The following is a 23,081-nucleotide window of genomic DNA, read 5'->3' on the forward strand; positions in this document are numbered from 1 at the left end:
CCGTGCAGCTGGGACGCGTGACCGCCGCACAAGACGGCAGATCAGCTGCTTTCAGTCTAGTTAGTGCGTGCGTGAAATACAACACGCACACAGACTTCAGCGGCAGCTAGCAAAAAGTACACAGAGGCACGTTCCCCGAACCCATCCCGAAAGCGGTGCCTGCACCGCCGTTCCCTGCGCGGCTCCCCTCACGCCGCCGGCAGGCCGTCAGCCGCGGTGCAGCCGTGCTCGCGGCACCACGTAAGCCTTCTCACGCACGCTGCGGTCACACCTCGCAGCGGCGCAACGGGCGTAGCTTAACGCTGCCGTTCAGCGCGCTCCGCGACTGTTTGACGGGTAGAAACTCTCCGCCTCGGGCGCTGCGCTGAACTGGATCCCTCCAGGCATCCGTCTCTTTTTCCGCAGCTCCGTGCATCTTCTTACAGCTAGCAGCTCCTAACGTCGGGATATGTTCTCGTCTCACAAGGGCAGACAGTCTCGTTATATGTTTTATTTGTACCATCTGGCTTTGCAGCTTCATCTAAGGAAGAAACAGACGGGCAGCTTCAGAAATTAGTGAAAATAAAACATTATGTGCAACAGGCTGAGGAAAAAAATCTGTCACTTCGATCTCTTACTTGCCAGATCCCTTCCACAAGTAAATGCCAATCAGGAGTGTCACTCTCGGGCCAAAAGGTGGCCCGTGCGGTCCCAGGTGCCAGGTGTGGCAGCGTGTCTGCGGAAGGCGGGGAGCGCGGCGAGCGGGTGCGCGGTGCGCCCGCTCCCGGGCCTGCTGCCTGAGCAGCGTCCCTTCCCCCGGAGGGCACTGCGAAGCGCAGGGCTGTCTCTGCTGCTGGAGAGCCTGAGAGAGGGGGGAAAAACAAGCGCTAGTAGCACAACTCAGCTTCCCGACAAATTCCTCTGGACCGATACAAAAGTATTACCCAGACCCTGAAGCCTGTCTGCTATTGCACTCACAGTGAAAAGTACGTTTTTTGGCAATAGATAAATATTCGGCACAGTCCTGAGCTCTGTTTCTGAAAATCTCAGTAGAGGACGTCAGTAGACATGAAGGTGGAAACTCTCAACTTGGTTCTCATCTCCCAGAAAGCCTGTAAGGCAAAAGCAGTGTTCCAGATTCATATATATATTTTCATATACATGCACTTACTACATTTGTATAAAGGTACAAATAAGTGCAAAGACAGATGAGGAAACAAGGGTAAAAATAGAGTCTGTCCTTCTTTCTTTGGAAAAGGACTGGCTGGCAGCATTTGAAGACATTTTGTAGACTTTCCCTTTCTAGCTAAGGTTTTGCAGAGATTCCTCTTGGGGCGGTAGTGGTGAAGCTGGGGAGTGCTGACCTCTTTTCTTCTTTTCTTGGGACAAGACAGTGCGTGGAGTCCCTTTGCTTTGACTTCAGGGCGGCACATTTGGAGTATTGTTAATTCTTTCTCTTGGTCTCAGGGACAGCAGCAACGCCTGAATTTCTTGCACTTCCTCATGAGCCTCTGGCACTTTAACATTTATTCAGAGTTTGGTTGACCTCCGCTGCCTTTATGTATCTTTAAAGTTCATTCCTGTGCAACTGTCAATACGTCTATTTTACAGCTTTGAAATAAGAAGCTTTAGGGTGACTGAAATGGCACTTGTAACTGTTCAGTCAAGTGTGGTTGTGATTTTAAAGATCTTGCTGTTTTCGGTTGACTTTTTACTAACATTGCACCTACTTTCATTTACATCTTTGGAAAATACGTTGCATTTTCTAACCACTTTAACTTGTCATTCATGAAGGAAACTATAAGGTTTAAATAGAAGTTGTTTTGGGGGAAAAAAAATTACCTCAAAAATGTTTTCTGGACCAATGTTTTGTTTACCCTTCAACCGTTTATAATTATACAACTAGCCTTTCCCAGAATGATTGAAGTGGTATCATCGTAAAGCAGAAAGTAGACCCTAAGTAGTGTAGAATAGCTTTAATATGGTACTGGAACAGAAGTAAGGTCCTCAGTGCAGACTATATAAAAAGCAAAAGTAATTGAGTGCTGAGATTGAGGTTGAGTTCTAGGTGAGCTCCCAAAGAAATAAGTGAATACCATGGGTCAGTTTAATTCTCTGTTGAAGAGAGACATGACTGCTATCTAATTTGTCACATTATATGTGACATTCTTATTTGAATACAGATGCAGGTGTTCTAGCACCAGCTCTGTTCCTGCTTTGGCCATTATAGATCACTGCAATAGCATGGTAAATCTAATGCAAAGTTTTTAGGGTGTCTTTTTCAGCTTAGGACCACAGAAAAAAAAAAACCTGTGCTGTGCTTTACCTTTATCGGTCTCGTGCAAGGAGTCAGTTGAGGGGGGATGCAAAGTCAATCAGCAATCTCAGGTGGGGTACAGTAAACTCAGCTCTTCTAACTCAAAACAAGACCCATTCTGTTCTCTAGTCTGTGGCATGGGATACATGTAGGCTGCACCGATAGCACGAAAAGAGATGCAAAAAGGGCATATTTGTTGCAAAAAAATGTGTATTTTATCCTCAAAAAGCCTTGCCTTTCAAAACTGTGTTTGTAATGTAAAGCTCCCATGTTCTCCATTTTCTTGGGTGTCTTTTAGACTGTCAGGAGAGGCAAAGGACCAAATGTAGGCTAACTGGTATTCTCACCAAGATGTCCTTTGCGAGTCTGGAAAGCTCAGTTGTGGGCAGCTGTGCTTTGCAGGAGCAGGAGATGGCTGGGGAGTGTCTCACAGGAAACTTTGTGATAATGGAACCTGGAGGTTGTATAGTCACAAGACTCATTCCTAACAACAGAGAGTCACAATCTTTGCTCTGAAATTTAAAAAACCTGCTATTCTTAATGACTCATGCCAGGTGGCTGCCTGCAAGCCCTCAGGACTGAGCAGGCATCTCAGCAGGTTCACCTCACCAGCACCATGCCAGCCAGCTCCTCTTTTCAACATGGTGCACTTCAGGAACATTTTCCATTGTATCAGGCTATGCAGAGCACCAGTGCCTAGTCTATCTGCCAAACACATTCAGCATGTTTAAACCAGAGTATCTCTACTGACATTCTCATGCAAATATTTGGTTAGGTATATGGCTTTTCCACCTCATATGGCGGCTCACATTATCTGATGCCTTCTGCTTTGTAACAAACTATATCTTTTTCTAGCATAGAAAACTACCCTTGGGCTTTTCTCTTTCTTCCTGGTGTTTAATCTGATTTCATTCTTTTAATTTTTTACTTATGTTCACACTTCCCCCCACCCTGTTGTGATACTTCCATTCTCCTCCTTTCCTGTTTCTATGCCTGCACCCTGACAATTCTCTTTTCTCCCTTCTCTTCCCTGCTTCTTTTCATTTCTCTCATTTCTCTTACAGAGGAACCGACAGATTCTATAAACTTCAGCATTTGAACCTCAGGGCCAGTTCTGTTTGATATCTTTATCAATGACCTGGATGAGGGGATCGAGTGCACCCTTGGTAAGTTTGCAGATGACACCAGGTTGGGTGGGAGTGTTGATCTGCTGGAGGGCAGGAGGGCTCTGCAGAGGGATCTGGACAGGCTGGATCGATGGGCAGAGGTCAACTGTATGAGGTTTAATAAGGCCAAGTGCCGGGTCCTGCACTTCAGCCACAACAACCCCATGCAACGCTACAGGCTTGGGGAGGAGTGGCTGGAGAGCTGCCCGGCAGAAAGGGACCTGGGGGTGCTGGTTGACAGCCGGCTGAACATGAGCCAGCAGCGTGCCCAGGTGGCCAAGAAGGTCAACAGCATCCTGGCCTGTATCAGGAATAGTGTGGCCAGCAGGAGTAGGGAAGTGATCGTGCCCCTGTACTCGGCACTGATGAGACCGCACCTTGAATCCTGTGTTCAGTTTTGGGCCCCTCACTACAAGAAGGATGCTGAGGTGCTGGAGCATGTCCAGAGAAGGGCAACGAAGCTGGTGAGGGGGCTGGAGCTCAAGTCTTATGAGGAGCGGCTGAGGGAACTGGGGTTATTCAGTCTGGAGAAGAGGAGGCTGAGGGGAGACCTTATCGCTCTCTACAACTACCCGAAAGGGGATTGTGGTGAAGTGGGTCTTGGTCTCTTCTCACAAGTAGCAAGTGATAGAAGGACAAGAGGGAACAGTCTCAAGTTGGGCCAGGGGAAGTTTAGGTTGGATATTAGGAAAAATTTCTTCACTGAGAGGGTTGTCAAGCATTGGAACAGGCTGCCCAGGAAGTAGTTGAGTCGCCATCCCTGGAGGTATTTGAAAGAGGTGTTGATGTGGTGCTTAGGGACATGATTTAGTGATGGACTTGGCAGTGTTAGGTTACTGGTTGGACTCAATGATCTTAACAGTCTTTTCCAACCTAAATGATTCTATGATTCTATGATTAATAGTTTCTTGTGTCCTCCTTCCTGATCAGATTGGTAGCACTACATCATGGTGTTGGTTTAATCTATTTTTCAGCAACATTTCCAGGCTAAGAATTGAAATCAAAGTAATTTGTCTACTACGAATATAGATCTCTGATATGAATTCTTTTGTATGAAGTTCTGACATACAACAATCTTCAAATCCAACTTACTTAGTTAAAGCCAAACACTGAATTTATAATTAATCCTCTCCCACACATACACCCCACTTCATTAAACAGCTTTCCTCTTCTTAAGGTCATCACAATAGTTTTGTCTCTTGACTTCACAGTGTTGAGTCTAGAATTATTGGTTTTTAGGTTTTTTTCTGCCTCTGAGGAGTTGTTTAATTTGTGAGCAATATCTTTTTTTTTCATGCTAATTGAAGAAGAATATTGTCTGGCATCATATGGTAGATGCACAATCTCTCGTTCAGAATCCCTGAAACAAACCAGAAATTTAAAGAGTTTATTAAGTTTTTTGAAATGTTTTCCACTTTTGAAGCTACTTTACCAAAAGCAGTATCTGGATGAATAGTTTTCCAAGGAATACATTTTCCTGTCTCTTGAAAGAAAACAAAATGCTAACAACATTCAGGTAGATGTCAAAGTTTAATGCTTGTCCTTCAGTTTTCTGATGTCAATGATTTAAAGGGAACATTGCATTTCTGTGGTTTCAGTAGGATCTCTAAAGGACTTAGCAAATAGATGGTGGTCAAAAAAGCTGCATAATACAGCCTAAGCTCATGTGAATGACAAATCTGGGTATCTGTGTCCTTTTGGAAACCCTCAGAGTCCTCATCTGACAGGAGTGAGATTAGCTGTCATCTTTAAATCATCGAAGCCTGAGATCAAGCAAGGCTCCTAATCTTAGCAATTTTTTTCCCGTGTATCTTGGTGTAGTCGTCAAGGTCAGAACCGGCAGCTATAGTGCCTGTTCCTAACTGCCCAGACAAGTAGTGAAGGAAGTTGCAAATGGACGGGAAGTGCAGGCAGGGCAGTGGAGAGAGAAATCAGTGTCTTTCAGACACGGGAACACAAATCTTCACATATTCTGTGTAAGCTGCATATGGAAAACAGAATTTAAATATCTTCTATGTAATGAGTAACAAATCAGTTCAAGCTTTTTCCTTCCATCAACCTTCCTTAATACTTCATCTGCCCTACACTGGGTTATAAGATATATATCTTATTAGCTTTTACTATATCTTGTTTTATTATAAAAAACACAACAGAATAAGGGGCAGTTACAATTAGATTATTGTCTTTATTACCAATGACTGCTAGGCACTGTGAAGATTGTTTTCTGATAGCCCAGGTCCATACAAATCTCTTCTAGGGATTCACTCTGAGCAAAGGCTTTCTCTGCGTGAGCCAGCCCCCAGGAGAGCCCACAGCAGCAGAGGGAAGGAAGAGAATTCACGTGCCCTTATATTAGGCTGAAACAGCTCCTCAGGACTCAGTATTCATTGGCAAACTAATATCTGCAGTTCTGAAGTCTCCCACATTGAGGGTGAGGGGTTGGGCCGGGCTGTACATGTCTGAGTGGTGGTTTTGAGGTAGAATAAATGTTTAAAATATAATGGTTGGGCAACTAAGCCACTCTTTGAGCAAAGCCTAACCACTCCCTTGCATGTGCATGTAATTCATTTTTCTCGTTCTTTCCAGAGAGACAAACACTGAATTAGTAAGATAACAAAAGCACATTTCCTGCTGCAGGGGACAGGATTTACTGTAACTCTTTTGTTGAATGAATAGTGCACTGAATGTTCTTTAGATTCCTGTGGTTGGAATTCATCATAGTCCTTTAGTACAGTGGTTTCCAAACTATTTTGATGGAGGAAAAATTGTTTATTATGCACTTCCAATGTACCTATATTTATTTCTAAATTACATATTACTGTGCTATGTATGATGAACATTATAAATCATACACAAGAATAGGAATTTAAAAAAGGATGAGATAAAGATGAAATAAACATTATTTTTAATTTTGAAAATCTATCTTACTTATCAATGGCACAAAAAATATTTTTTTCCTGCATCCCAATGGATTTTCTTGCACACCTCCTGGGTCTACATCCCCCACACACACTCTGTGGACCAGGATAATTAATGTGGATGTGTTATAGTGGACTGTGCACCTTCTCCGTAGCAGTCGTAACAATAGCAGTAACCAAGTGTAACCGGTCCACAGACCAGACACTTCAGCTTAACATCACATTCACATGAATTTTTCAACCTTTCAGCTCTAATTCATCTTCTCTTTTGAGTCTTCTGGAATATCTGCAGCTGGTTTGAGTTAAAAACATTCTTCTTATCGTATTAGGAACTGATGAAGACCTGACCGTAGCTGTCTGCTCACTTCCTTTTGAATAGAATCACAGAAATTAAATAAAATAGTGTTTGTCATTTATTTCATTGTTTGGAAATGGCTGTTGATTAAAAAGTATGGGAAGAAGGCTGGTGTATTTCCAGTATTTACTTCAACACATGAATCAACATTGTAATCTGAAACACTCTTACATTTAGAACTGAATGAATGATATATCATATATCTTTGAGCCTAGCACAAACATTACCATTAATTCAAACCGACCTTCTAAATTATGAAAATATTTAAAAATTTTTTTTGGACTTCCCACTTAAAATATTTATGTAAATCCTGTAAAACTTTGTGGGTTTTTTTTTTTAATAAAGACCAAACATTTGAATCCCAAAAATTTTGCCAGTAGCAGAAGACAGAAGGAGAGCATCCACCTTCAGAACTGTTCTTCCCCAAACCAGGACTTTGATGTGCAGCCAGAGCACCATGAGAAAGGGTGATCTGGGCTGGACTGAACTGTCACTGTGAAAAGCAGACTTCAGCCCTCTGATCTGCTGTCTCTGATGCACTGCTGCGTAAATCTTCCACAAAAACTCTGATCTTGAAACTGTGGCTTTTTAGGAAAAAGCTTTTATACCAAATAATTAAAATTGTAATCAATATGTTTTGGAAGTGTAGTCTTTTAAACGGATTTTTCTGTTTCCTATCGTTCAGAAAATCAGGTGTGGTCTGGGAAGAGTCATGGCTGCCCATAGGTGCTATTGAGGAGCTGTTGAGCCCCAACATGTGGTAAAACACGGATAGCAGAAAGTTCATTGAAAACCCCTTTCCCTGTTTGAATTAAGTAACATGTAAGCCATGTAAACAACTTACATGTAACTGTTCTGATTGTGCCAAATTTCTGTTACTGTTGTTTTTTCCTTCTACAGTTTAAAACTGTTAAAGGAGTAACCACACATTATCTCTGCCTTGCAATAAAAATACCACCCCTCATTGAAATGCTAGAGACTACCATCTTGCTAAATTAAGGCAATCTCCTAATGATACCAATGATGGAATGGACACTTATTCATTCATCTTTTGATTTTTGTCAGTGAAAAGGTATTTGCGCTTCTCTCAAGCCACTTACTTAAACAGCAGAGGGCCCTATCCTGGCCATACTTATGTAAAAAAGTTCCCACAGAGTTAATTGGAAATGGAGAGCAGACGATGGTCAAAAACACTGTTGTGTACAGACATCACAGCAGCACCTAGCTGTCAAGATGATTAGTAGGCACATCTGCCTTGAAACATTAAAATGATATAAAGAAATTGCCTTTAAACCACCTGCAGGACAGTAATTTCACACAATCATTACAGAGTCATTAAGAAAAGTTAATGTATAAAAAAACCCACTGTGGGACCTGTGATCTTTTTCCGTGTTTACTAGATTCTCTAAAGATGTGAGCAGAGAACAGTCTGAAAACTATTGTGTTGGATGATTATGCTTTGTTTCCAGAACACATCGGCTCACTTACTTCTTACGTCACAGATTAGACTGCTTTCAATATTTTCAAACCATAATGAGAATTTCCATGTTGGACATGTAAATACAGTCAAAAACATGTACAGGCGAGCAGGATTTGGGATGCCTGTTGAGAACGTATTCTTGAGTTCTGAAAGTGGTGTAGGCCTCTGAATGTGAAGTATTTAAATCTTTTTATTCGAAGTAGAAACAACATCAGGCTGGGTATAAGCAATATGGACATAAAGAAAGATGTATTAAAATTGGGGAGGGGACATAATTATTCATACTAGGATCAAAGCAAGAATAGAGGGAAAAAAGAAATGTAGAGCAAAAGAGGAACTAAGTATTTTAGGTCAAAATAAAAATTACACATTAAATGACATAACAGAGAACAATGTGATTCAATACTGGAATATTTGCTTACAATCCTTTATTTTGTAGATATCATTTATGTGAAGGAGATTGGGGGGGGGGGGGGGGAAGAAGAAATGTTGCTTACAGATGTGTTCATCTGCTCCAAGGCATAGAAAGTTCTGGATGACCGACAAGCTGGAAGAGGTATATGGAAAGCACTAGTTGTTGACTTTGGTAAGACTTTGACATCGTCTCCCGTGACAGTCTTGTAAACAAACTATGGAAATACAAATTTGGACAAAAATATTGGGAGCAGGAAAGTTCCATGCACATGGGGAAAGCTGTATCTGATGTAGCATTGTCAGTATGCCATCATTAATTGGAGAGCTACATTGGGTGGGGTATTTTCCTTAATGACTGAAAGGACAGAATAGAAAATCTTATTAATTGCAAATAGAATTAGAGACAAAGGGGCTGCAAGCACTTGGGGAGGAAAAAAATAGAATGAAACATTAGGGTGGCAGATTGGAGGAAAGGTTTGAAATTAAGAGCATGGAACTTAAGAAGTACAAACACTATATTAAATAGGAATAATCAGCTCCATTAACTTCATGGGGGTCAACAGATTAAGCAGCAGTTATACAGAAAAAGCTCTGGATATTATAATGTTTTAATTTAAAAAACACGTGATATTGAGATGTATAAGAGGGAATAGATGATAAGTGTAAAATATACAATATGAAAAATGTGTGAAGTAGTTTTTTCAATCTACCAAAATTCAAGTGGATTATTTTTTCTGTACTTCAGGAAAGATACATCGGAGTTGTAATCTCCACAAAACAAAATCCAGAGCAAAAAAAATGGTCAGAGATATTGAAAATATAATTTACACAGAAAAACAGGGAGACCTGGTATGGAGAAAACTTATGGGTGACATACTAGCTATTTATGAAATACAATCTATGAGATAAAAATGCTGATTTTGAAAAAGTCAAATAATACTGCAATAAGTTGTTCTCCACATCTACTGTGGAGGATATGAGAAAGTATTCGTCAGTTGCAGCAAAGAATACTTAGGTTGGATATCAGGGAAACAATCCATCAGGATAGTTGAGTGCCAGCAGGCATTATCCAGGGAAACTGTGAAATCCCCATCACTGTAACTTTTAAAGCATTGGTTAGTCAAATATCAGTCAGGGATGATATTGATGTAATCGTCTCCTCCTTCAGTCAGAATCATGGCTGACATCTCAGGACCCGTCCTTACCATCCTATGGCGTAGCAACTGCCTGGACTTTTGGAAGAAAGTAATTTGTCCAGTCCATAATAACAAAGCCAAACAATCAAACATAAAGGAGCATTTTAAGACAGAAAACCCCACATCTTTATCCCATGTGTCAATTCTCATCGACAGCGTAGAAAGAACCGCACATGTCTGAAGACCTGGGAGAGGGTGAAAGGATTTCCTTCTTTACTCTGCTTAAACCAGATAAATCATAGTGTTTTGTGGAAAGGCACATCATTGCTCTAGTGACAGTTCATTAAAAAAAGTAAAATACGTAAGTCAGCCATAGTAGGTGAGTGACTAGAGCGGTCATAGAAACAAAAATGGAAAAAGACTAAAACTGACTGCAAGAGAGAGACCATTTATAGCATGTGATGTGAAACTGAGGCCGGTTCCCATTGCAGAGAGATCATCATAGAAACTACCGTTGCTGTTTGCCAGCCTATGTGAAGTGACTTAGAGGGTTTCGGTTCAACTCTCGGAGTTAATATTGCCCAAAATTGCTACTTTGGCACAGAAAATCTCTTCAGAAGACACTGTAAGCGCTTGGACTTGCAATGTGTCTGGGAAACCTAACAAAGATGCTGCTGAGAATCCAAAGAACATGAGATGGTAGAATGAAATTTAGCTGCTCAGAGGTGACACATTCAGGTGAGGCTCCTTCTCAAAGCCGTATAAGGCACCTTCCTAGTGCTGAAAACCAAAGGTTGCACTAACTTCAGAGGGACACAATTTCACTACAGCTGCTGAAGAGGAAGGAGAACTGGTCCGGAAGGAGGAGTGGAAGGAGAGCTGGAAATGGCCAATACTGGTCTGTAAACCAGAGTGCCAGATAAACAAAAGAGCATTAAAAAATTATAATTCAAAAAACATCAGCAAAAGGTAAAGCTAAAAATGCAATAAAATAATCAAAGGAAATAGATACTTCAGTAGCAAAAGTCTGGTCTTATGTCATTTAAATACACAAGCAAAAAGCCAATCAAGCATTCTGTGAAGCCACTGAGGGATATACAGAAGTGGGAAGTTAGTTAATGACGTTAGTATTGCTCTGAGCCTGAATAAATTCTCTGCTTTCGTCTTCATGAAACAAGCCAAAGGTCAGATTCTGGGGATTGGGATATTTTCCCAAGTGGGAGTGAAGGGAATGGAAGCACTGAAAGCCTTTATGAGTACATCAAAGCAGAAAGGCAATTAGAGTTCGTAAAAGTTCACACAGAAACAGATACATATAAATTGCATCCCAGATTTTTTTTAACCTAGCAAGATGTAGAAAGATGTAGAGATTTCCAGCTCTTAAGAACTAAGACAGCATAATATACTTAGGATTCAAGAGCGCAGAGATTCAAGAACCACATCGGGTCAGCCATGATATTGAAGTTTATTTGTTTAATGATTTATTTGTTTGTTTATTTATTGTCTCATATATAAGAGACAATATATAAGGGCCATAAGGGGAAGCCTCTGTTATGAGGCTTGGTGAGGTGAGTTATACATTGATGAAGGAATAAGATAACAGTAGGCATTGATCTGAAATCATCACTGTGGTGTTTTCCGAAGTAATTTGCACTTCGCAGTCTTAGGTGTTTGTTGCTGTTAAAGTTGGTTTGCTAGTATCTCATATTTTGATGAAATGTATCTATCTGAGTTATTTTACATATTCTGTAGAATTATGACAAAAGATAATTCACTGATATTCTATTATGCTGAGTTCAAATGTAATTTGTTTATATCTTTTTAGCTTTCTCGCCTGAATGAGTTAAATAACATTTGCTGTCTTCTTCAGCCTCTTTTAGCTTTGCTCAGTTGGCCCATCCTATGGAAAATATTACTTTTTTCTTTATAAACCAAAATCGGGGAGAACAGCAAAGGGGAGACGATTAAAAGAAGTGTGTGGTTTCCCAGATAATGTGAGTTAGTATATCACCCAATGCATTCTGTAGGTGGGACTACACTGACTTACAGAAAGAAACTGTGGGAAACCTACTACCTACTGATGTCTTTATGTTAGCATGCATAGATACTGTGATGTGCCCTACTCTTTTAGTGACGCAGGTGTGCTTTCTGTATAGCTCACAAATGTGTATTCTATTTTCAATATCATTCATAATCTTTTAGTGTTTCTGCTCCCTCATCTATGGCACCCTATAATTTCCTGGAAACAACTTTGCTGAAGAAAGCTGTAAAGAGGTTTTCTTTGGTTAATAAAAAGTCAAGGTTCATCAGATGTTTGGAATTCAGTTATATGTTTGACCACCAAATTTTAGCTCAGAAATAATCATTAAGTCGTTACTAACTGATCTTCTGAATATGTAAAAAAAAGATACATTGGCATTTCCGTCAGCAGAAATAAAAATAACAAAACTGATTGTTAAATCTGGCCTGTAATGCATAACCACTTAGCTCTGTTTATATTTAGTAACAGACATCAAGGTGAAAAAGTCTGCACAAGAGGTGCCTTTTCCACAAAACTGTTACACCAAAAATCAGTTTCAAGTGAAAATCTCAAAGGAAAGATAAAAGCCAAGGAAAACTTGCATACCTCTGTTACAAATAACTTCAGAATTTCTTACATTTGTAAGCATGGTTCCAGTTAGAATTGACTGAATTCAATCTGCTCTTGTGTCTTCAGAAGTCCTAGTAAAACTTCCTAATTTAAAAAAAAAAAAAGCTTTTGAAACATTGTCTTTTTTGAGGGTAAAAAAATATTTAAAATTGAAAAAATAAGTATTTTTTAAAGGCATTATAAAAATATGATCTCTGTGATTATGAAAACCGTGTGTTAGAAATGAGTTTTAAAAGCCTGAAATGCTGTGTAGCTCTTTGTGTGTGTTGTGCTGGAAGAACATCCTCATTTAAAATGCAACAATTAAACCAAAATAAAGATCTTATTTGGAATACCATTGTGAAATGGTGTAAATCTGGTTTCAGTTTTTAAAAGACATTTCTAGTAGACTTTTAATCACTTCTGATTGCAGACATTTGAACCTAGTTTATCAAAAGTGTAGTTCTGAACAGCAAACGTAAACAAGAATGTGTAGTTTTTTCAAGGAAATTGAAATATCCAAAAATTTAGTGTTGGGGAATTTCATTTTTCATTGTGACTATCATGTACACTTCATATTTTAATCCACTGAGCTTTGACTAGATGACTATACAATCCTTTCCGCTCAGAGTTTATCAATGATGTCAGGGGGTTTCCATAACAGTTGCAAGTCATCTTTGGACATGGAAAGCAGCCCACGTTCCCTTAACGTACACTGAGTATATGAGCACTAAGCGAGCTACCCTTACGGACTAGTTGCTAAATTCAGCTGTTTAATGAGTGGATGGTGCCTTGCATGTCAAGTCATGCTGCAGCCATTGACTCTGAGGAATTGGCGTTTTGCAGCTTATTTTATCTTTTGTCCCAGCTAGAAGAGTGGAGCCGGTCATGGGATGCATCTCTGATGTGTTGACACCACGTACTGCTCCGCAGGACCTGTCTACTTGTAACTCTGGTTTAAGCAGCTAAGGGGGCTGGAATTTTCAGTGGACATTTTTGATCTTTTCACATGTTTTAAATGTAAAAGGCCGGCTCCCAGCAACTACAACAATGAATTGACAATGAGGATATTGGATTTAATTTGTCGCTTTGTGGGATGTTAGATATGTCACTTTTATTCTCTACTGCTTAGTTCCTCCTCCTCTGTCAGATATTTTTAATGATTCTAGCTCTGCTTCCTAGCAGTGTTGTGGATGAGCTTTAATTAATATCTTTAAAGCGTTCTGAGCTCCTTAGCTATGCACTGTAATATCAATATGAAATATGATTAGATTTGAGAAACAGTGACTATCAGAAAGGTTAATACTAACAAGATTAATAGTGTATAGGATTTTATGTCTTCTGTTAGTAGCTTACATGTCAGACAATATAGTATTATACCTGTACCTGTCTAGAGGAAGAGAGTTTTTGGCTGAAAATTTTCTTCCACTCTATTTTTATGTATCATTTCTAAACCAGTTTTGATAAAAAGTGTCTGTTCTTTTCAGAGATCTCAACAGTCATCAGAGATTTTCTTTTTAATAAGTAGCATTATTCATCACTGAGGTGGTGACCAAAAAAAAAAGTTTAACTCCCACACAATCAAATTTTATGAAAAGTGAATTTCATGCTTCTAACAAAACCTCACGTCAATTAAGTCCTTTTTACTACTTTCTCAGGCAAGGCTGTTCAGTATAGTTTTCACTGCTTCCAGTTTTAAAATGTAACTAATTGTGCAGTTTCCCTCAGATTCGCAATTTGAGACTGACTCACATCCAGATTGGCCAAAAGCCATTGTTATCTAATGGCCACCCAATGGAGTGCTGAAGATGTTTTGATTGCTGTAGTCTTGGCCTTCAGGCTTCAGAGGAGTACCTGTCACACGTGTTAAATCCTCGCTCCTAACAGTCTTTCAGCAGAAGTGCTAGATTTACGAGCGGTCACAGAAAGAAAACTAATGTTGTCAGGCTTTAAATGATGCCTTGCTGTGGGAGGCACAGCGCTGGATGGGTGCGGAAAGACTTCTGCCTCCACTGTTGCCCTTTGATTGAAAAAACAAGGCTTCCAGCAGCTTTACATGGGAATGGCCATCCAAAAATCACCAGCAGTGAGTGCCAGTATTCCCTGTACACAGCAGGACTCTCAGCAGAGCATCTGCAAAACCTGCACGTGCCAACCAGGGCATTTCCTCATCTAGGCCATCCCAATTCAAGGGGATATCTCAAGGGCTAGAACACTTTTCTGAAGAGTATCATGATTTATTTTCTTTATATTTCTTATATTCTAGGATATAGATGCCTGTACAATTCCCTTTCTTACAAAACTGAATGTCTGTAATTTAATTCAAAACACATTAAATAAATATAGATTCTCTGTAGCAGAATCCATGTTCCTCCCATCCTCATTCATTTTTGCTGTTTCTCTGGCATGATCAAGTTTTTATTAGCCCATTCATAACACAGCATAACAGGAGGGCTCAAGAACGTTCCTTTTCCCTGGCCATTGCCTGGACACATACATCCCTCTGGTTAGCACAATTTACTAGAAAGCTGAGCTTGAATCTGCGTTGGCAGCAGCTGAGGACCCCTAAGTGCTCACACCCCAGGTTGTTGGCAAAGGGGGGGAATTCCGCCACTTCTTGGAGACGTAGGGAGAAAACTGGGATGCTGATGTGTAGGTGAGTTCAGAGACAGCCCTGTCTTAACACACCCAGATGCCATAGGAGGCAGCACATATGCTCTGTGGATATTGATGAGACGTAAGCATGAAATCTGTTACAACTCGAGGGGCTTCTGGGCTCTTCCAGCAGCAGAACTTAAGACATCTGAGGAAAGGCAAAAATTTGAATTACTTTGGGTGTCTTTAGGTTTCTTCAGGGTCAGACAAGAGTGGAAATGGCTTTTTTTCTCTTTTTTCTTTTTTTTTTTTTTAATGACTAGCATTTTACACACACTTTCTGGCCCAGATATCAATGAGTTGTTGGGACTTAGGCCTAAATCTAAAAACTAGTGAATTAATACAGTGAGCTCAGTATTTGCGAGCATTGTTTCTGTTTGCCCCAATGTTAAATGCCTCCTGATTAGTCTTTTAAATACTTATACAAGTTTTTATGTATTATGTATTAATTTTACTTTTATTACCAATATAGTATAAATAATTATATGCAATACATAATTATCACACATTATACATGTATATAATTATTCTTGCTGTTGACCATTTTAAACTTAAAATATTTTGCCCTGACTATATCTACTCCCTTATTTGTTTTTCCTTGTTACGATGGAAAAGGTAAGACGCCATTTATTTTAGCTTGTTTCCAGCAAGAGCATCATCTTGCATCAGACTTTCAGTGTCTTTCAATAATTTCCTTGTTTGTTTTTAATTAATATGATCAGTCATTCAGCATATGACACTCAAAGTAAATGTTAAACCTCTGGCAGAAAAAAATCCAATTGGCACTTTATGTGCCGCAATAAAATGGCACACAACCGTTGGCGGTGTTCAGGAAAAGGGGTGCTTTGCTGGGAAAATGGAGCACGATGATCGACTCTCCTGACATTGCGAGCCACTTGAGAGTCACCGGGCTTGTAACACCGACCTCAGAGAGCTGAACAGAAAGTACCCCCAACGCGCTTGTGGGGACAGCAGCATCGCTGGTGGCTCTCTGGCTCCAGGCAAACCTCTGCACCCGCTGTCCTTCTCCATCCTCCCCCAGTGAGGGACCCAGTTGCCCTGCAGCTCCCTCACTGCAGCTTATGCCCCGCGATAAACCAGAGCCCAGGACTCAGCCTATCGCTGTTCAGGAACTGTAGATGAGTTACGAGCTATACTTGGGCATCTCCTGAAACAGATGTCAGTCTTTCTAACTGAACTTTGTTTGTATTGAGAATCTAGCAGTATTATTGTCTACCGTTGTTATCAGCTAATGTAACTAAACGCTATAGAGTCAGCTCAATTATTATTATTCCTATTATGATCTGTCATTTCTTCAGGTTATACAGTTAACGGGGAGGAATATCTATCACGAAGGTGCAAGAGAAGGACCCGGGAAACACGGATATATCGTACAGCTAACCCAGACTGCCTTTGTGTCTTGATTTTGTCAGTGTAACACACTTCTCTGTTTTTCAAAAGCATATGTAAATATCTGTAGAAAACAGTAAAAGCACACCCTTGCCAGACACACTCACCAGGATTACAGGTTGTTGAGACGCCGTACCGCTGAGGCTAGGGCGCTAGCAATGCTATAGACACCCAGCCCAGGCAGGGTCCATAAAAGATGCCTTACCCCCACCACTGCCCCTGCCTTGGCGATGAGCACGTCTCCTTGCAACGTGTGACCAGTCTAAGAACCAGTTTACATCAAGCTCACTAATCTTTTGTAGTAAGTGTCACTAGTCACCACCAACAATAGTGTGTGATTGAGATTTCTTCTCTTTTGAAGGAATCAAATTGCAGTTTTGTCTTCCATGAAATAAGGCTCACTGGTTTGTGATTAAGATACATTATACATCACAATTCATTTCCGTGTTTATATGCCTATATATGTGATGTGCTCAGCCAACATTCTGATAAACAGATTTCTTTCAAGAAAAATCTCTCATGCTTTGAGGTGATAGCTTCTTACATTGTTCTCTGGCAACTGGAATTAACAATATCTCTTGCGTAAAGTTTAATAAGATTCACTTCCATACTGTTAATGACTAGCAGGTAACACTTGCTTAGAGGGAAACCTTATTCCCATGCAAATAGTTCTAGCTTTTCTGTGCAAGCACAGCTCATGACAGAGAAGATACTAGAGGATATCCAGTTACAAAATGGAGGCCTAACGATGTGAAATAGCATTACAGAAGGCTATATCGGGTTTTTTTGTTACACCTGACCATGACTCAGAGCAAAAAATTTTTGCATATCTTACAATTTATGTAAGCTGATACAGTAACACCTCTTCAGAGTTCTGCTATGGTATAGACACCAACCATATTCAAAGAATTCTTCATTTTATAAATAAGCAAAAGAATGACCTTATGAAACCTGTTATTCTAGGAATAAATAAGCAGGGCGGTTGAATTAGATGATCTTTAAAGGTCCCTTCCAAGCCAAACCATTCTATAATTCTATGATTCTATGATTCCATGAATGGAAGGTTATTTTTATACTGAGGGAATATGCATCTTTATATTAAAACACAAAAACTCCACCCACCACATATATACACAAAAACCTTATATCAGATATAAATTCCAGGAGGGTTTCATATACCTAACTGTATTTCTGTTCTTATGAAACTAAGAGAGAAGAAATACATTTCAATGTATTAAAATATATTCCTTTTTCCCAATTGAATCTGACACAGATTTCCCATATCAAATAAAATATCAGAGTTCATCTATCAATAGTGCTGCTCTTATTTGTTCTTTGACTTTTTAATATACCTTCCACTTACAGTGTAAACACCAGCAGCATGCTGAATCTATAAAAGCAATTAGTTATGAATAATGTAATTATGGATTTTACAACATTTTAAGTTTATTTTTTCCAAAGTATGGGACATAGGTTGCAGAGGCAGAAAGTGCCATGGTTCCTTCCCCAGCTGACTATGCATTAAAAAGCTGAATGCCATTATATGTCTACAACTCCATTGTATATTTGTGATACCAGAAAGACATTCATCATGATCATTATTTCTAGTTTACATATATTACTGTTGTGTCCTTTAAAATTGGACTCTTTTCACTGTAATTTGTTGCCTTGCCCTGGGAAAAAAAAATACAGTATAAGACCGCTAGGAAAAGGAGATGAAATGTTGCATCAGCCCTTTGATACCTGTAATTTTCAAAGTCAGACTAATAAAAACTTATTTCAGGCTTTATAAGAGATGGATTAGATCAAAAATCCCGAAGCTGGGGCAGGTATGCCAAGGTTCTAATCCATCATTACTCTTGGTCATGAAGTGCATATAGTATAAACTTAAAATTTGCCTATGGTATGTTTAGCTCACAGGACCACAGCTGCAGTTTCACACAGGTATAATTCCTGTGAAATCATTGGTGTTAAACTAGAATAAAACTGGAGTACTAAAGTTTTGATTGCAATACTGTTTTGAGACAAGGAAAAAAAAAAAAGATAGAATAAGTGCTAGGAAGCCTCCTGTGGCAAGGCAACTGTTGGCAAGAAAACCAATCAGACACAGTCAGAAACAGTTGTGTTTGATAGATTGTAAACAGTAAAAGTCATGATTTCTCTCTAAGTCATCTGACAACTTCATTACTGCAATTCCTTATTTAATCCCCCTCACACCAAGAAGGAAATTCGGCTTTATTAGGCAGCTCATGCAAGTTCATTTTTTTCTCTGTTTTCTTCACCAGTACTTACCAATTAATGCTGTGCATCAACAACCTGCATTTGTAGCAGCTGCTGAGCTAAAAATGTATTCAGATACTAGAACAGTATTCAGAACCACCATACTCCTTCGAGGAACATGACCAAGTGAAGTTACTATTATAAAATACATTTTAAACTACAGATATATGGTGCCTGAAAGGGAAATGTTTGTCTGTAGACTTTCCATAGCTGTGCATCTTAACAATCATTAAACTCTGTATTTCCTTCTGTAAGTTCCTGGTCCTACTTTACAGCAGGTCAACTAAGTAAATATCTCATCAGGTTTGGCCCACAGGCATCTTTCTTACAAAATATTTAATTTATAATCTTGACTTCTTATGCCACATTGGTTAACTCGCCTGCAGAATCTTGGTAGCAGAGCTGCTGCAACCAAAACAGACTGAGGAAGTTAGAGAAGCCAGGTTTGTAAGGAGAAACAATACCTTTTAATAGATCAGCTGCTACACTTTACACGGAAAAGCATTCAGACTCAAGTTTTTCTTAAAGTATGAACCAGAAAGAGCTAAGAAAATTCTGGGATCATGTAAGCGCATTTCGTGAGAACACAAAATTCCTGGATTCTGGCCACAGAAATTTGACAATTTTCAAAGACATCGTTTCCACAGAGTTTCTATAACAGCTTTAGTTGTGGCTTTATTTAGCCAACTATCTGTAATACATGTTTATTTCCTTTCCAACGCTGAGCCAGATGCCGAGTGGAAGGCTTGGAGGGCTTTTTTTTCTGTTGCTTGATTGATTGAAACTTTTTCTGTCATATTCTCTCAGTATGCTGGTGCAGGTAAGAACACGTGTATTACATGCAAAACACCAGAGAAATCTGGATAAATTACTACAGTTAGCAAGAATGGTCAATGCATTCGATTATCAAAGGAAAACATCATCAGTGCATTTTAGTATCTTCATATACTTTAATCTTTTAAACAAAGATTTTCATTGAGAATATTATAAAGTTTCTTCAAATTATAGAGAAAATGAATGTATCTATCTTCTTTGCTTTGTTAATTCCCCTTCTTTCTAGGCTGACTGAAGCAAGAGTAGATATATTCTCTGCAGAACTGAAATTAATCTGACTTTGCACTATGTAAAAATCGTCGGCCTGCACTTTGAGACTAATGGGAAGGTCTCAGATGGAGTTAACTGCTTAAACAGAGGCTTCAGAGAATGAAAGTCAGCCTTCCACTTTTTTCTGAACAAAATCTTAAATGCAAGAAATATAGAGCAGGTTTTAAAATGCAAAAGCTGAATCTACCACAGGTTGCTCTTTTTTTTTTTTCCCCATTTTCTACATTCCAGAAAAACTTTAATAAAAACCTTCTTGCACTGGAATTTTAGTAGATGAGTTTATCCAATAAAAGCTGTTTCTACAAAGAATTATCATGGAGTAGGTAAAGTTATATGGGCAAACTGAGTTGTAGTAATTTCTTCCGTACCTTGAAAGTGTGTGACTCTTGTAGTTTATGATCTCAAAAAAGGCAAGCAGCCCTTGTGATCCAAGTCAGTCGCCATTAAACCCTTGCAACACACGCTAATGCAATATTCCTAAGTGAATGCCATGGTGATATTTATCCTTGGCCTGCCTGCTAAGAAAATCCCTGCCAAGCAGGGGAGGAGGCATCTGTACGCCTGGTTGAGTGGCACTTTTGTGCTAGCAGATATTGGAGGGCTCTGAAAAGATTCAGGTTGAGTAGGAATTGAATTCAAGAAAAACACCTGAGGAAAGGACATTTGGATTCTTTTTTTCCTTTAAAAAACTTGACTTTAAAGTAATAAAACCATCTGTAAAATCATGCTTTGTCCTGGAGTGCCATTATAACAAGTTGAACTCTTCCAGATTGGATGAAATAACAAGTTAATTGTGATCTTAATAGATTTCCCAGGTGCTTGCTGCAATCAGACCTACCTTTTTAACAGTCCTCATTGCTCATTAATTACATTTTCTCTCTTAATTTCTTTATTTCTTTCCTATTCCTCAAGGAGTATGGAAACCAGTACAACTAATCACCTCTGAATTATGCATGTGAATCATCCTAGAAACACGTGGTTGGGACCTTTCTCTAGGTCAAGAGGCCATTTTAGATACAGAATAATTTCTCATCTGATGGTAGGGACTTACTGTGAACTTCAGTACAGCCAGAAGCTATGTGTAACAACTAGCTCTTAGGCAGAAATTTTCATTCTAAACTACTTAACATGTCCTAAAAACTAAACTGAGATTTATGAGAGGTAAATGAGAAATAATTTGAGATGACTAACTCACCTGATAATTCTCTTTTTTTCCTATTAAATGTATTGAAACTCTTTGAGAGCTCTATCATACAGACTTCAATTAACCTAACACCTTGACTGTTATGATTAAATACTCTTTGCATATTGTTTTTCTTGTACCATGTCGTATTATGACATAAGTTTCAAGTTTAAAGGTGTTACTTGGTGCAATGTATTATTTATATATGGTGTGATTGTAATGGAGTTGTGATATGCAAATGGCGATACAATTAGAAGCAGAATGTGCTAAATCTGGTATCTGTGTTCTTTAATATACTAATTCAATACAATTGTTTAGCAAATTATTCATGAATAATATTCTGCAGAAGACTCTCAGCATATCAAAATGGCACATTTGGATCCTGATTCACAGTATTTTTTGTTGTTTTGAATGGGATTGAGTTCAGTTTTTCTCGTTATATGGCGCTTTCTTTGGCTTACCTATAAAATCAGTGGTCTAGTCCACCTTCATATCTATCCCCATTTCCTAAGTGTGAAAGTTTTTGGAGTTCACAAGAACAAAATCATATGTGATCAGGATATATCTTCAGTTTTTGTAGATCTACAGAGCCAGTGATATATTCTATGTTTACCAACAACTAACTGTGACCTTGGAAGGACTTACGAAGTCTACAGAAAATCCAGACCTCGATTGTTGCATTCCTCCCTGTGGAACCCAAAGGTAAAAAATCAGAAAAAAAATGTACATTTCTTTGTAAGGAATTTTCTGAAGAGTAATGAAAGGTGAACTCTGATGATCTAGTGACCCACCTCAATGATATAGTGAACCTGAAGGTAACAGGAAACAAAGTTTAGATTAACCATGTTTATGCTTTATGCTGCAGGGTTTTCATCTGATTGTCATTTCCACTGGAAAGTCCAAGACCTGCCAAGACTTAGAAAAACAGCTATGTATGCAACTGTGTATATGAATATACATGCATGTATTGTTATGTACATTGAGTGAGTTAATTGACGTGCAGCAAAGCACATTTTCCCAATGGTATTTGATTTATCATGCAACATTGAAAATGGTAATATGTGTTCCATTTTTCTACTTAAAAATGTAGTCTTCCTTAGTTTTGAGTGATATTTTTATATGTATGAGATTTCACTTTCTCTGGAAGTATTTTGTGACCCAAAACATTGATTATTCTCTACATTTCTGCATTTACTGACAGTTTTAGAAAAGTAAAATCAATGCAGCTGCAATATCATCAACCGTCTAAGTTTCTCTGTATATGTAAATCTATACAACAAAACAACCAAAATGAAAATCAGTGAGAAATTGCCAAATAACAGACATCCATAATGAAAAGCTTTACTAATTGCTGATATGATTCTCTTATATGTTGAATTGTAATATAGCACTCCGATCCCTTGGATGTCCAAGACCTAGTCCTTGCTACCATGGGAAAACCATATCAAATTACCAAATTCATAAATGTGCTACATTTATGAAGTGCCAGCTTAAAATTCAGTTGGAACATACTTCCAGAATTTCAGCTCTATGGTAGCTAGAAACTTCATCTCATTTCTCACCTAAATTTATTCTTCGCTAATTTACACAAACTTGTCTCCCACAAGCATTATTCGTTTTGTTTAAATAGCTTTCCTTCTCCTGTATGTTTATCCCTGATGGAATAAAAAGGACAGACAGACAATTATGAAGGAAATTATGGAAATTATGTAAGGTAATTATACCAACTTTAAGCTGTCCTTTATTTTGAAGCTGTATTTAAAAGAAAAATAAATAAAGCTGTCCTTGGTAACATAATGTTTGTATAATTTGCCTAAAGTTATTGTCTGAATTAAATTATTTAATCAATACATTTCAGAAAAGCCTTAATAAGCAGAAACAGCTCAAAAAGCAAAAATAAAATTATGAATTAATTTTTCCTGTTAGTTATGTCATATCTGGGTAATTACTCCAAGAGGTTTGTCATGTGTATCTAGCGCATCTAAGCATTAAAAACCAGAAGTTTTTTGCAACATTTGAGCCCAAAATCTCAGGAAAATAGACCTTGCCAAGCCT

At 38.8% G+C, this 23,081-nt stretch overlaps 1 protein-coding gene across 1 annotated transcript in view; it reads right to left on the bottom strand.

The window, feature by feature from the left end:
* Positions 1–265: 265 nt before the first annotated feature.
* The window catches only part of VIP (vasoactive intestinal peptide), a gene marked incomplete at its 3' end in the record, with an annotated part of 37,346 nt that continues 14,530 nt past the window's right edge, over positions 266–23,081 (bottom strand). Inside the window, exon 6 of the mRNA XM_081998548.1 lies at positions 266–520. Within this exon, the coding sequence (XP_081854674.1) occupies positions 266–520 (255 nt within the window). The remainder of the gene's footprint in view (positions 521–23,081) is intronic.

The sequence above is a fragment of the Phaethon aethereus genome (assembly GCF_964289735.1).
Source record: "Phaethon aethereus genome assembly, chromosome: 3".
In the NCBI taxonomy this organism is placed as follows: Eukaryota; Metazoa; Chordata; class Aves; order Phaethontiformes; family Phaethontidae; genus Phaethon; species Phaethon aethereus.